This window comes from Belonocnema kinseyi, chromosome 5, assembly GCF_010883055.1.
Source record: "Belonocnema kinseyi isolate 2016_QV_RU_SX_M_011 chromosome 5, B_treatae_v1, whole genome shotgun sequence".
In the NCBI taxonomy this organism is placed as follows: domain Eukaryota; kingdom Metazoa; phylum Arthropoda; class Insecta; order Hymenoptera; family Cynipidae; genus Belonocnema; species Belonocnema kinseyi.
Genome location: NC_046661.1, coordinates 40,036,765 through 40,052,521, shown reverse-complemented (window position 1 = coordinate 40,052,521; position 15,757 = coordinate 40,036,765). Strand labels below are relative to the sequence as shown.

Below are 15,757 nucleotides of genomic sequence, written 5' to 3'. Positions count from 1 at the left end.
CTGAATGTTAAATCAAAAAGCATGAAAGAAGGAGCTCTTCTTAATATTTTGACACCAAAATCATGTCGATACACCTTACCGACTGCGAGTAAAGCCACCCACACTTTAACTTGACAGACTGTAAAAAAAAACTGACTTCAAATATCGCAATTTGCATGAAAACAACAATAAGCACATACTTCCTTCAAATTGTACATTATTACAATATTACTTTTCGGCTCATTAACGCTCAACATTTTCACCTTTAGAATGATGCCTCTTTCATAAACCTACCATTTTTTCTTCACTTTTTCAACGTCAAAGCCAGAGGATTTGCACTGTAAATATTTATATTCCCGAAACAGAATAATTTCTTGGATGAAAACTATTTTATTCTTATTCAGCTTCCCCTTATCTCAGGAGTAAAAATTATTTATTTTTTAAGTAGAAAATAGTTAGAGATTGTAAACTTCCACATTCTGTTTCTCGAAACTGGATTTTTTTTTAATCATATATTTTTACTCTTAATTTAGAAACACTTTATCTTAGGAATAAAGTTTTGCTTTATCTTTAAATGGTGATTTCGATTTTACAGAATGTTATTTCACTCTCCTGAAAAATTCCGATTTTGTTGGTTATCTAGTTCTTTACTGCAACCCTTCATTTATTACTATAAGTGTATTTGGAAATTAGCATTTATTTTTCAAGGGCAGCTCTTTCGTGAGGAAGGAGGGGGTAACAGGGAGATTTTCCCAGGATGTCCGGATTTTCCGGAACTGTTAGGAATCAAAATTACATATAGGGGCCCGTCATTCCCATACCCCGGGTCTGGGTTTTCCTCTTTACGGGCCTGTTCAAGGACTATATTATGAAATAATAAAATGGATCCTTATTTTTTAATCGATTTTATTATTTCATTCAATATTTCATGAAAAATAAAAACTAATTTCTAAATATATTTATGGCGAGCAATTATTTTTACAAAAGTATTTAAATTATAAACAGTCCCTTCCATTTTGGTTTTAATGTTTACGCACCAGCGTATAGCCATCTTGGATCGTCATATTTGGACATGAAGACTAATTTATTCTGTAACATAACTTCAGAAAAAAATATAGCTTATGGATTTCGACGATAAGTTTAAATTTCTGGTTTACATTTTTTTATTTAAAAGCTACAAACAGTAATTTTGTAAGCAAATTAAAACAATGGATTATTTTCAGCTTTTTTAAATACTAATTAATAATAATTAACAGGACGCTTACTTCAGAATATTTCACAGTTTTAAATCGGGTGTTTTATAAATTTTTGATAATTTAAAAAGGAAATTTCATTTTTAATAATTGTTGGGCCTGAATCTCCAGAATGCCACAAAATTGTCATCACATTTTCGTTTTTTAAACATTTTTCTACTCCACGTTTTCACCTCGTCATCAGTCGTCACTTTTCCTTGTAAATTGTCCTGAATCTCCTGCTACTTATATTTTTATATTTCGCATGAAAATCTTACGCTTATGATTATAGCATGAAGTCTCTAGCATGAAGTCGAATGCAATTGGAATGGCTTTACGTATTAGACAATTGGTAGTTGATAGAATTGTATTGTTTTATGTAGTTTTCATTATCCGCTTGGTTTACAGTTAACAAAATTCGTGTAGAGTTTATGTGTCTTGAGATTAAATTAATTACACTTTGGTATCACTAGTATTGTGTGTTGTATGCATTTAATTATATGTGTTTTTGATTTGAAAGTAGTTTTTTTAAATTTCATTGAATTAAAATTAAAATCCTGAAGCCAGATTTATTACCTAATAAATTTCTAGAGCTTGTAATTAAACAATTTTATTGAATTATTTGACTGCTTTCAATATTTGTATTAATTAAAAAATTGATTTTGTTTCTTTGCTTTTATTTTTACTTTTGCTTGTGTAAAAAAAGGATTTCTCTGAGCGTAACATTTTCAGGGTACTTCAGTCTTATCACCAATAATCCCGTTCAGTTTTGTCGTCGTGCCGGCTTTTATAATATACAGAAAAAGTACAGAGCACGTTTATGAAAATCATCCGGCGCTCTATATTCTTGCGTTTGGAATGGTCGCTGCTAAAGTTACTAATCGTCTAGTGGTAAGTACCTTTCATTGATAAAAATTGAATTAATTTTACTTTGAACGTTTCTGAACGTTTCACTGTTCGATTCCTCCGGCTTTTTTCGTAGGATAAGAAATATTTTGCCTTAAAAATTTAGGAAATGATAGCGAACATGCTAACGGACGTCCCCGCACACTTGTTTTTGTGTTTTTTTATCCAAATTTTTTTGATAAAGCTAACAACGTGCGTGTATATTTCGAGGTTAAGTGTGTTACAATTCACCCGAGCGTTACTTCCAAACTACACAATATTTTTGGCCGAAAATGTTGGACTTCAAATAAACATAGTAACTAATCTCCCGGAACTAACCTTGTTTGCAGCCAATTAAAAAAGTTTATTTCATAAATAATTTCCAGATTATTGGAAAGGCAGAGATGAGAAACGACGTAACCTCAAAATAATGCATACGCATAAAATTTGTATTCAGCACAATATTTTTTGTTTTGTTATTATCCTTCAAAAAAGAGTCTGGGGACGACCGTTATGATATTTTATAGCATCTCCGAATTCAGTTTTAAAATTTTTTCATTTTTGTGGGGAAAAACCGGGGATACTGTAAGTATCACATGTCCTTAACATTTTTTAATTTATTTATCTCGAATATGAGGTTTCTCAAATACTGGATGAATCATGCTCAATGGATTTAAAATATAAGGAAGATAAAGAAGCATTTTTCTATTTTTCAGGTCGCGCATATGACGAAAAACGAGATGCAATATTTAGATAGTTCGCTGATTGGACCAGCGATGCTGTTCCTTAATCAATACTTTAACTTTTTTATTAAAGAGTACTACGTTCTATGGATGTGTTTTGTAAGTATTGAAAATTGATATTGCTTTATATTAATAGTCTACTGGGCACCACTAAAGCAGCGAAGTAGTCGTTTTATGGCCGAGCATACTTTTTGAAAACACGATATTTTATGTAATAAGAATATGGTTTCCGAGTTTTCTCATGAAATTACGTCGTAGTTTTGAGGTTAAATTAAAGTGACAATTACCGCGTAGAACAGTCCGCTTGAGTCGATGTACTAGAGTATTCTCACTTATGACTTCACGCGCTCCGAGCGGTCATTGAGGGAATAACAGTGCCTGTATACCTCCATAGTTGGCATGTGGTGCCGGAGTTTTTAAAAATTGTTTTTTTGATAAAAAGAGATATTTCGGGTTTCACTCGTTTAAAAAACTACGAATTGTTTGTCGACGTTTCGTGAACATTGCTGTGCACATTTTCAGGGCTGACCTGAAACTAAGGTATCAGGTCATGATGTTCTTAGGTATTCTTTCTACGATGTCTGTGATTGGCCAGAGCGCCCCACCGTGGGTACTGGTCGAACTTGATTGGCCAATTAAAATTGCTTTTGTTTTTTCGAAATGGAGAGTGAATATTTGGCAAAATTTTTGCGAGATGTCAAGACCCAATATATCACAAAAATTGAAAAAAAATCGAAAACTGATCCGTATGTTCGTAGAGATATAGACTTGAGTGAAAATATGAGTTCAGTGCCCTTGGTTACTAAAGTCAATTTTGTGTCATTTTATTCAATCTCACAGTTTTTACACTGCAAAATAAGTTAAAGCAGTTAGTATTTTTAGTTATAACTTATTATTTTCTACGAGTTTGAACATTAACATTAAGTATTATTTCTGAGAAGTTTGACATTCGTTTAAATTTGCGTAATCACATTCCATTGCTGATGTAAGACTAGATGGAAGTTTATTTCGATTTTAAGGTTGCGAGTAGTCTCTGGCGAGAGCGATCTGCTCGCAGAATAGAAAAATTCAAGTGATATAATTAAAAATTAAAATTATTTCTTGAAAAAAAGATCCTACTCCTTCTTCACTCCATTGGGAAACGAACCACCATACTTCTGATTTCCGGTCAGATACTTTTCCAATTAAGCTATTAGAGGGATGATAAACCAGTAATAATATAGCAATGATATAACAGATTCATTTTTAAAATAAGATGCTATAACAGATTCATTTTGAAAATAATTACTTGTACCATTAACATCTAGCTAAAAATTAGCGTCATTTTCTTGATTCAATAGTTCTTAGATGATAGATTCATTTTTAATGTCATTAAAAAGTTGTCACTTTGCATTCTTATTTCCCGCTTTAATGTAAATAAGTGTTATTTAAAAAAAATCTGTGACTCCATGACAAATTACGAAAATGTGCGGCTCAAAAAAGTATGAAAATTAGAAAATTTTCTTAATGCAAAACAGTTACAAAAAGGACAAATTTTCTACAAAATATATTAAGAAAATTCTTGAATTTTCGTATTTTTTCGAGTCGTACACGTTTTTCTTCATTTGATGTAGAAAAATATAATTTTCTATAGATTTTTGTAAAAATACCACTTATTTGCATTAAAGTGGGAACAAAGAATGCAAACTCACAACCTTTTAATTATACCACTTAATTACAGATTAACAGATTAAGAATTTATGATGTTTAAGAATATTTTTGTTGTTCACGTAATATCAACGGTTGAATATAAATTATTTTCTAGCTTAGGCATATTCAGGAATTTCAAATTTGCAAAACAGTAGATTATTAATAAATTAACACTGTTTGACTGAAACTCTAACCTTAAAAATTCAATTGCCTCACATTACCTAATAAGTAATAACATTATGAAATATCAAGCGCTACTTCTTTTTTGAATAGTCAGCTTTATATCTATAAAGTATAAAAATTTTCATCCTGCTACACATTTAGTTAAATGTTATTTTAATCGTAGCTTTAGGGCTCTTTCACATGATAGCAGATCCGCAACTTGTAGACTTGCTCAAGTCATGTTTTGTGAAAATGGATATTTTTCCGCCTGTGGAAAAATCTCCGAATGGCGGTAATTTGAATGCTCGAGTGTTTTTAAATAGAAAATTTAAGGTGTTTCAAATGAAAGGCATTTGTTGAGCTAAACATAATTATGGAAGAATAATGGCGATGCATGAAATAGATTTTTTTTTAAATATTTTAATGAAAAGAGACAGGTACATGCAAATCAGCTTTTGCAACAAAAAACCTGTATCAGTTTTACGGAACTTCTTTGTGCAAGCTTAGTCGACATAACTCTGAGCATAAGCTCTACATAGTTGCTTGTGAAAAACGATAACCAACATGCTTGTTTCTTATATTTTAAAAATACGACAGAGATGCGCGCAATTGACGTCTACTTGATTTGGTTGGGTTCTTTTTGAGGAATGGATGTGTTACAAGAAACGCTAGAATATCGCAAAACTTATAAAGACAATTGTTTGCAAAAAAAAAAACAATAATTTGAACCTTTAAAGTTGACCTAATACAAAGAAACTTTTATAATTATATGATTTCTAATTAGGAGATGGAAAAATTATTCTATTGGGGATTTAAAGCTTTAATTTTTAATTCATATTAATTCTTACATACATTTCGAGTCCACAATGATTGATTCATTAATAAGAGTTTAATTTTTAACCCTTCAAGTTTTAATTCTATGATTTGTAAGTCTTTCAATCAGAAAGCATTTATAATTATCACGTTTTCAGAATAGTTGTAAAATCTAAAGGTTTGACACAATATTATTTCACATGCTTTCAATTTTGATAAATTTTTCCAATTTTTACTCCATTTTCACATATTATTAATATTAGCTAATTACATTATTTAAACATTGATTGTTATGTACCCTTGACAATTTATTAACTAAGTTTTTTCAGATTAATAACATAACGGATTAGTTCAAATGGATACCTACCTTTTTAAAAAATGTCGTTAGTGAGTGTCAACCTTTGCCAATGATAATGACTCTTGTAGAACTAACAAAAAAATAGTATCACTGTCAATTACTTTTTTTCGAATGATCTTTGGTTCAAAGTCGAATTCAGTGCAATCGAATACCAGTCATAATCAATATGAATGAAATCAAAGACACAAAATGGCAACGTAAGATACATTGATAGTGATTGATTCTTTTGTGCAGTTATTTTCGGAGTAAATCTGTTTTGTTAGTGTCAACATAGAAATGGAGCCAAGTGATTCTTTTACAAGTCCAACTTAGGGCAAATTAAATTTCATAAACAGCTTGTAAATTTTATTATAATAGAAAAATACTATAAATATATATACAAAATAATAAAATAGTCATGAAATTTTCCTATTTCTAGATTAATTGGAAAAATCTTTATACGTCCGTTTACTTTCAATAGAGAATAAATAACAGTGGGACACGCAGAGGAAGCAATTCGAAAATTAAAGTTTTTGATTAATTTGTTGAAAATTCAGTAATTTTGTTATGAAGTCATTCTTTTTGGTTGAAAATTCAATCGTTTTGTTGAAAATTCGTTTGAGGGGGGGGGGGGTGAAAAATGCATGCATTAGGTAGAATTTGCATCGTTTTTGTTAAAAATCACAACTGTTTGATTAAAAATGATTCTGTTTTATCTTTTTACATTCTCATCAAGAGAAGGTATTAGATTTGTGTAAAATTTGAGCCCCCCCTCACCCGTTTTTGTCAAATGTCCACGTTTTGTGACCCCTTGAATCTGAAAAACAGATTTTTACTGTTGGCCATTTTGGATAAAAATTCAAAAAGTGAGCGTATTTTGAAAATTTGTTAGATCACTTTTTTCAAAATTCAAAAATTTCCTGTACGGATATTCATAGTATTCAAACAGACGAACAATTTATCCTAATGACTTTTTTCTATCAATCGAAAATTTAACAGAGTTAGAGCATTCACAATATTCCAAAAAACACACGGAAATTAGCATTTTAAGCCAAATAACGCACGATATGGAAAAAAGTCAAGAGAAGAAAAATGTTTCTTGTTCGATGCCCTACATTAGGAGGAAAAATGTAAAATAAAAATTTGTAAATAAACAAATATGATGAAAAAATGGCGTTTTTTCTATTTGACGTTCCCGGTGCTCTTTAATAACAATCGCTCTTCAATAACAATTGAAATCGCTTAAGTTGCATAAAATAGTATTATCTAAGGATATTCCAATATTAGACAATATACAAAAAAAATTGTTATCAACCAATTATTTGTTGAAAAAATTTTTTCTACGATTTTTCATAAATACACTTTTTTCAAGTTATGTTGCAAGAAATCGGAATCGAAGCAATATTATGTAAAAAAATTTCTCCTCTGATTATAATTGTTTATATTATAAACAAATTTAATGTACAAATGCAGTAATGAGGCGTTTTTCGAAAGAAATATTCGTTTTTTTCTATGTTAATTTTTTTTCAATTCGGAAATTTATGATAATTTTAGCAAAATTCATAATTTTTTAATCAATTTTATGATTTTTTAAAAACTAATTTAATAAACAAATGCATTTTTGGGGCGTCTATCGATGGAACAATTCTTTTTTGTATCGCTATCAGACTTTTAATTGGGATCTTCATAATAATTTCGGGAACATTCATGATAAGTTGACAGTTCATGATGATTTCAACGAAATTCATAATTGGTTGATAAATTATATATATTTCTAAAAACACATTTAATAAACAAATGCATCATTCGAGCATCTGTCAATAAAAATTTTTTTCGATATCCTAATTTCAACTGTTGACATAGAAAAAAGCGAATTTTTCTGTAGATAAATGCCTGATCAATGCATTTGTTCATCAAATTCGTTTAAAAGATCATAAGATTAATAAAAAAAAATATTTTGTTGCAAATATCATAAAGTTCCGAATTTAAAAAAATGTACATGGAAAAAAACGAATTTTTCTATCGAAAAATGCCTGATTACTGCATTTGTTCATAAAATGTCTTGCAATATTACTAGAAAAAACGTATGATTATGGAAAATCATGAAAAACATTTTTCCAACAAATAATTTGTTTATAAAAAATGTTGTTTAATTATGTACACACACACACTTTTCATGTTATTGGCGAGCACTGTGAACGTCAAATAGATATAGTTTTTACTAGTTTTATGTACTACCATCATTTATAATGTTGTACAATTATTCAAACTTAAGAGTCTAAAACTTTAAGAAAAGTTCAATAAAAAATGAAGAATTTAGATAATTGACGTAATTAACACGGAGGTATGATTTTTGGTAAATTTATATTACAAATTAAAAATACCATGTAAAATTACTTACCTCTAGAGAAAATGTAGTCGAAAAAAACGATTATCAGGCGAAATTAAATTTTTTCCGAAGCACTCAATTTACAACCTAGGAAACCACACTTGTGCAAATTTTCACTAAGCCCAACTTTCGAAATGAACCTCACGAACAGTAAGAGGCGAATGAAGCTGGGACCTACGTACCCGATGGACATATATAACGCTGGGGGGAGATATCCTTATACCTATCCAGTGACGAGAGACACTTCTGTGAACATTTTTCTGGTGCATATTTGCAAAAGTGTGGTAATTACGGGTTAATTGAAATTTTTTGGTTATGATTTATCTATATTTATTTATATTTTAATATATTTCTACATTTATTTATTTCAATTCATTTTTAAAAATTTTATATATTTATTAGCAAATTATATGTTATTATTTATTATATTTATTTAAATAATAAAAAAATGTATAATTAATAGAACATTCAATTTATATTTTACCTTGAACAGTTATTCGGAAAGAAATCGGAAACTTTCAGAACGAACATTAACAGTGGAACACAGGTGCAAATTCTGAATAAGCTATTGGAACATCGCGATATTTATTCAGAAAGAAATCGGAAAGGTTCAGAATGAAGAAACCGTAGTGGGATAGTTTAGCTAAAGTTCGGAAAGGCGTTGGAAACATTCAAATAGAGAAATCTGTATGCTCTGATAGATGAAGAGTTTAATTGAAATGTCAGTACAGTGACGTCGATCACAATATTGAATATATTCTCATATTTATTCAATCTGACAGTACTTAGACCATAGATTGTTTAAAAGAATATAAAAGTCTTAAAGCTTATATATCTTCTAAAGCGGTTTTTGTGGAATAAATGAAATGCAAGGAGATTAATGGTTCTTTTTTGCATCTGAGCAAGGTAAGTATAATATTAGTGTATTTTTAGATATAGGTTAGTGTTTTTAGTTATAATTTGCTAGTGATATGAACATTAAAAGTAAATAGTATTATTGTGAATCATGGAATTTGTTATAATATTTATTATCAAATTCCATTGCTGATATAAAATGCGATGGCAACTTTTTAAGATTAACAATTTTTAGAATGCAAAGGCGAACTGGCCGTAGAATTAGCTGATTTGTGCGATTTCAGGTTATATTATCAAATCACTTCAAGCTTGTATAATAATTTTTTTCAATTATCTTAACACGAAAAAGCTAATTAGTGTTTGGAATGCATTTATAATTCTTGAAATTTCCCATACAAATTTCATATAAAGTTGTAAAATTTTTCGTGAAAAACATAGAAATTATTTTAATCAAGATTCAAATGAAAAATAGCTTTTCATATTTTCATCCTGCTTCTTTTCAGTACATTTTTTACATTTTTTCAGCAAATTATTTTACTTTTTAATGTTCATATTAATGGCAAATAATAACTAAAAGCTTATTTTATAACTAAAAATACGCTGATGTTACACTAACCTCACTCCGAGACAGAAAAGTTCCATTAAACTTCTTGAATTTCAGATTTAACCCCAAAAACAGCTTCATAAAATGAATAAGCTTTCAAACTTTTATATGCTTTTAAATAACTTTTGGTTTAAGAAGTGTGCGGTTGAATAAAGTATGAAATTATATTCATTACACTGATCGACGGTATTGTACACGTAAAAACTAGGGGTGTATGGGCACTATTATTCCCCCAAAGGTCGATAAGAGCACGTGACGTCACAACTGAGAATGCTATAGGTCTATATGGTATATACTGCAGGTCCTCTAGAGCAATGGCTCGGTTTTTAAAGATGAATGGTGTTTCTCAAAGTGGCCACCTGAGCGCGGCAATCTTGGGTTAGAGGGTTCAAGGCTAACATAAAAGCTGTGTTTTTTCTTTTTGATGACAACGTGAAAAAAAGAACAAATATTTGTTGATTGATGATTATGGGCACTAGCACAAAACCCAAAGAATATTAACAACCATGTAAACAAACCGTATACCTGTAATAGGTGTCACTAACAAAAAAGTTAACAATATTTCTTCACGCACATGTTTGCGAATTGATGAATAGGAAGATTAAAGGCAAAATGTACAAAGATATTCCACCTAGCTGGTATTGACCCTAACTTTCTTCTCCTTTTTTCACAGATATGGGTTACCCTCGACTTGCTGCGATACTGTGCTCAAGTTTGCATGGAAATCTGCGCCCATCTCAATATTCAGCTCTTTAGGATACCTGTGATAGATCAGCGCATAGGTCCTCAACTCTTGGAAAAAAACGGTACTAACAGGTCACTACGTCCTAGGTTACCTAAGAAGTATCATTAGTAAATCCGTCTGTGATAATGAATGCGCTATGCAGTTTCTACGGCGATTTCCCTCTCACATTGTACATACACGAGATTCTTAAAGGAGCTGTTGTTCATTCGTTATCACGCCAAGCTCACTTCTCTTTAAGTAGAATTGAAGTCGAAGGAAAACGTCCTAATCATTTCGAATCGCAGTATATTGCTTAGAAATCATATTGTTTCTTCCTATCCTGATATGAGACACGTAAATATCTGTTTCTTAGAAAATGGACATCACTTTTCAATTATGAAAAATATTTAAATTATGGGATTTTCAAACTTGTTAAACACAATTTTCTTTCAAAGAACTGTCGTATAGGACAAATGATTGGAAACTTTTTTTGATGAATTTAAAATTTCTATTTTGTGAGGAATGTGAAGTATCTGAATATTTTTACTTTTGTTTTAAATGCCCTAAGCTTACATTATTTTCTTTTGAAAGAAGAAATGTTTAGCGTAATTCGAAAGTCATTTCGTATATAATTTATTATTTAAATATAATAGTCTTCTACACTCTCAGAAATTTCCTATAAACAATGAAGGAAAATTTTAACGGTTGAAGTGCCATCGTTTGAGAATTAAGTTTGAAAACAGATCCTTTAACGGTTAAAGTGCGAGTCGTTTAACCAAGAATCGTTTCAACGATTCATGACTGATTTCGTCGACATCATTTCAGCGTTAAACTAGATCGTTTGAGAGTGAAACGAATCTGCTTTTGAAGTATCTACTTTAACGATTAACGGACCGACTTTATCGTTTACAGGGAATTTATGAGTGTGTACTATTGATAAATATCTATTCTTGTCGAAAATTGTAGATTATTGTTTATAATATTTATTATTGTTGATAAATATTGATTTATTTTGGTAATCGTAAATTTAATTCGAACCTTAGTAAAAAAAATTGACCATTTGGTTAATTGAAATATTCTTCACAATTCTGTTCGTTTTCTTGAACATATCTTGTTTAGGATTCGTTAAATATAAAAATTTCTTAAAATCTGTAGCTTCCAAACAACGTAATTTAAATATAATTTAAGGAGCAAAATTGTAGAGAATGTTCCAATAAGCATAATGAGCTGTTTTTTTTTTGTTAAGATTAGATCAAAATTACAAGTAGTTTTGACAAAACCTTTTTTTTCCAAAATGCATTACTATTCTAAATAAACTGTTCTTTAATTTAAGGACGTTTCAACGCATAGAGAATTTAGTCTTTGAGTGAATAGCAATTGCCAAAAATTGTCCCTAATTAATCGATGATTTACTTAAAAAAATACAAAGTGCGATTCTTTCAAATAATATAATTATTGGATAAAAGAAAGGAATCCAACAGAATTAAAAACATGCTCGCTTGTGATCATTTCCTGATAAATGTGGATAAATACATTGCAAAGTTGTTGATCCTGCTTTATACTAATTCATATATTCATCGATAAAATTCTATATTTATCGACAATAATCAGTATTATTTGACGATAATCGACATTTATTCCAAATAGTTTTTAATTAATGTTTGAAACGGATATCGGGAAGATTCATTTCTATGGCATAATATTTAAAAAAAGTGTAAACAAACTAGAAACCTTTAATACAAATATCGATCGTAGTTGTAGAATGATGACTTTCGTTGGTTTAATTACGAAGAAAGCAAGTCATTTGTAGCATAAAACGGATTCAGTGTTTTAAGGAAACGTCTGTCCAAGTACCCTATGGTCAGGGATTACAAAAGGAAATGCAAAAGTATATATTTTCATACTGCGCCTTCTTTCATTTGAATAGAGTATCTGAGCTTTATTCTACGCGCTAAATAAATTAAAACGAGAGATACAATAGTTTAAAAGAAATAATATTAGAAATTTGTGTTCTTAAATATTTTTTAATGACACATGCATGATTTTAGACCTTTTCTATGCCTGTGAAGCGGGGCTAAAGATCTACTTTTTGCTTTTATCTATTATCTATTAGCTCGCATTTTACGATAATAAACCCGCTCAAAGTAAAAACTATAAGGAAATTTTTGTTGCAGATAATAGAATTTTGCGATAATTTATGTTAAATTGCCATACTTACCTGTAAAATTACCATAAATGACCGAAAATTGCCATAAATTTCCGCAATTTATGGTAATCTACCTTATTTACCTGTAAAATTACCATAAATGATAGGAAATTCCTATAAATGTCCAGAAATCTATAGACATTTTTAAATTGAATTTTGGAATTTATGGAAAGTTGCCATAATTACCCTTAAAATTACCGTAAATCGTGCTTCCTTTATTCGAAATATAATATAGGTTGAAATCATGACTGCATTTTGAGAAATCTCTGAAATCATCCATTTTTTATAGGGGTTATTCACAAAATACGTGATACACTTTTCAGGAATGTCCGACCCCCCCCCCCTGGTTGATACTTTTTCCATTGGGTTTAACATGAAGAATGATACTTTGGCAGAACCCCACCCACCCCTAAAAGTATCACGTATTTCGTGAATGACTCCATAGATCTTGGGTATTGTTAAAATGTACATCGGACACTTTCAAATTTGAATGGTTTTAATTCACGTTTCAATTTTGGAGCTTTTATTTGTTTTCAGTTGACAATATTTTTTACTTTGTTTCATGTTATTTAATTGGAAGAGTGAGTACATCTCTAAATTGGTGAAAGAAATGTTCTAATTGCTAAACAAAAAACAAAAAAACTTTTTGCCGGCATGCTCTGCACTTTCTTATGCTTTGAAACTTCGTGATTTGCTGCGAGAATTACTTTTAACTTCATAACAAAATCATAAGGGTTTTCTGCGGAATTGAAGCATCTAAGGTTGCTTTAATTTGAGATTTTATTTCCGTTATTATAATTTTTATTAACTATTATATTTGTTATCAATATTCAGAAAGCAGTTTAGAAAGAACACAATTTTGTCTCTTTTCTTCTCTTCGTATTTTTCTCCCTCAAAGTCGAAAGTACATTTCTTCTTCTTTCGCAGCGTTGGAGGAATCGAGTAGTTTATTTTCAGAAAGTGTAGATTAGTGTACAAATGTTTCCTCTTTGAGAAACAGTCACTCGCGCAACAGTTCTTTTACGTATCGTCTGTCTTTTACGAATTAGAGTAATCATTAAGAATGCTGACAATATTGATCGACCAGCGGCCGCGTGCTTATATGACTTAAAAAGATTTGAAAATGATGTCGGATTTCTTCGAATCTGGTAGTTGGTTATTTTTTAACTTGTAAAATTCTAGAGTATATTAGTTAATGTTTGAACGAAAGGAATTTTTTTTATAATTTCGGAAGCTTTCAAAATATCTTATGATTTTGAGTTTCCAAATGTGGAAGTTTCTAATTTTTGAGAATTTTAAAAATGACACTGTTTTTAAATCCAAGGGTATTCATAACGTTGTTTTTGAACTAAAATAAAAAATTAAGTACCGCGTTTACTTATTTTTATTGAACTGATCATTAATTTTATTTTTGAGTTCATTATACTTATGGTTGACAACCAGAGGTAAAGAAATCGAAGTTTCTCATCAGGTTTTTTTTTATTTGAATGAAACAATTCTGGCAAGCAATTTGCGATTCTTATATATATATAGGGATGTGTGTGTGTAGATATGTCGCGTACGCGTCTGTATGTCTGAAGGCTCTTTGTCGTCGCCCGTTATTATTACGACTATCGTTATTGTTGATTTTTAAACAATTTTTCTTAGGAGCGAACAGTGTCTTCGAAGTACTTCCTAGTAATTAATTATTAAGTAGAAAATGCAAGCTATGAAGGAAATGAGATATTTGTTGCTTTAGTTATTGCGATACTTAATACGAATTGTTGGTTTGGATAATAGTTTTACAATTATTCTGCTAGTATCTTTTTTCTTTATTTTGCTGCTTAATTTTTTATCAGAAGATCAAAGAATTATACTTTCTCAGAACTGCAATCTTACTTCCATTGATCTGTAAAAATTATAATTATTTTCTTAACAAATTATGATTATAATCTTTTTAAATAATTTAAGTCTGGGCAAAAATATTCTTGCAGAATTTATTTTATGCAAGCAATGTGCTTCCTACCGATGCTTCAATTGTTTTCAGAATTTTGCACAAAATAATCTTAATTCCTTCATGTTGAAGCTTCGATCATTTAAATGTCAATGTGATCATTTTTATTGTATCTCTTCTGAGTGAAAAATCAAACTCCTTTTTTTCGCTTTTTATTTATTACTTTTCATTCAAAATCGAAGGAAAAAATCAACGTATATTTTAAAATAAAAAAGACAAACGCTAATCAAAAATCATATTTATAGTGAGAGCTCAGGCGTATTTGAATTTTTATAAGGTACTAATTATATCAATTGTACGATGTACGATTATCAATAAGATCGGATGAAACACAAATTAATTTAATAAAAGTATGTTCGATAAACGACGCAAGATTTACTTTTGCTTAACACCTCGTGTTCCTTTTCCACAAATCGGGCGCTGTTCAATAGAAAAATCTAGGTATGTTAATGATCTTCTGCATGCATTTCTGTAGCTTGATTGGAACTTGGGCTTGATACTCTTCTTGATTCACTGTTGCATGCTATTTAGTTTTAGATCTTACATCAATGAAGATTCCATTTTTTCAATTATTCAAGAAAACTAGGAATATTTTTTTGCATGATGGTGAAGATGGTGAATAACAATTTTTAATTTATATGCTCTTAACTCGTTGTGTTTTTTTTCTCATCGTTTAGCAATCCGAAAATAAAATATTTTGAACATTTATATTTAACTAAATGCTTTTTTTCTAAAAATTAAAAAATAATAAAAAAAGTATAGCAGATAAGGAAAGAAGTCCAAAAGCAAAGTTTTGTCTTTCGAAGAGTTCTACAAAAATAACCTCTACCAGTTTAACGATACTGTGAACCAAATGATTTCTGATAAAAACGATATTTTCGAATTCATCGAAAGGAAAAGTTTTGATTCTGGACTTTTCTCCGTAACTCGCATATTTTTTAAAACAAAATTCTCATTTTCAAAAAACCGATCTATAAATATAAAAAAATTACAAGTTATTTATCTTAATTATTTTTAAAATACCAGATTTCTGTAACGCTGTTACTATTCGCTCCGTGCATAAGACTGCAGCGATACCAGTGGCGGTTTCCCGAACTTCCGGCTCGCTGATTGTATAGACGGTTATAGTGAAAAAATAGTAAATAA

General features: G+C 29.9%; 1 protein-coding gene across 4 annotated transcripts in view; it reads left to right on the top strand.

Annotated features, from left to right (window-relative positions):
• Positions 1-15,757, top strand: part of LOC117172359 (cholinephosphotransferase 1) — a 57,944-nt gene that overhangs the window by 40,122 nt on the left and 2,065 nt on the right. For 3 of the 4 annotated variants that reach the window (XM_033360199.1, XM_033360201.1, XM_033360200.1), the window contains exons 6-8: positions 1,944-2,102; positions 2,813-2,938; positions 10,362-10,494. In XM_033360199.1, the coding sequence (XP_033216090.1) occupies positions 1,944-2,102; positions 2,813-2,938; positions 10,362-10,494 (418 nt within the window). Of the gene's footprint in view, positions 1-1,943; positions 2,103-2,812; positions 2,939-10,361; positions 14,978-15,757 lie in introns of those variants that run through there. The other variant, XM_033360202.1, reaches the window with a different exon arrangement.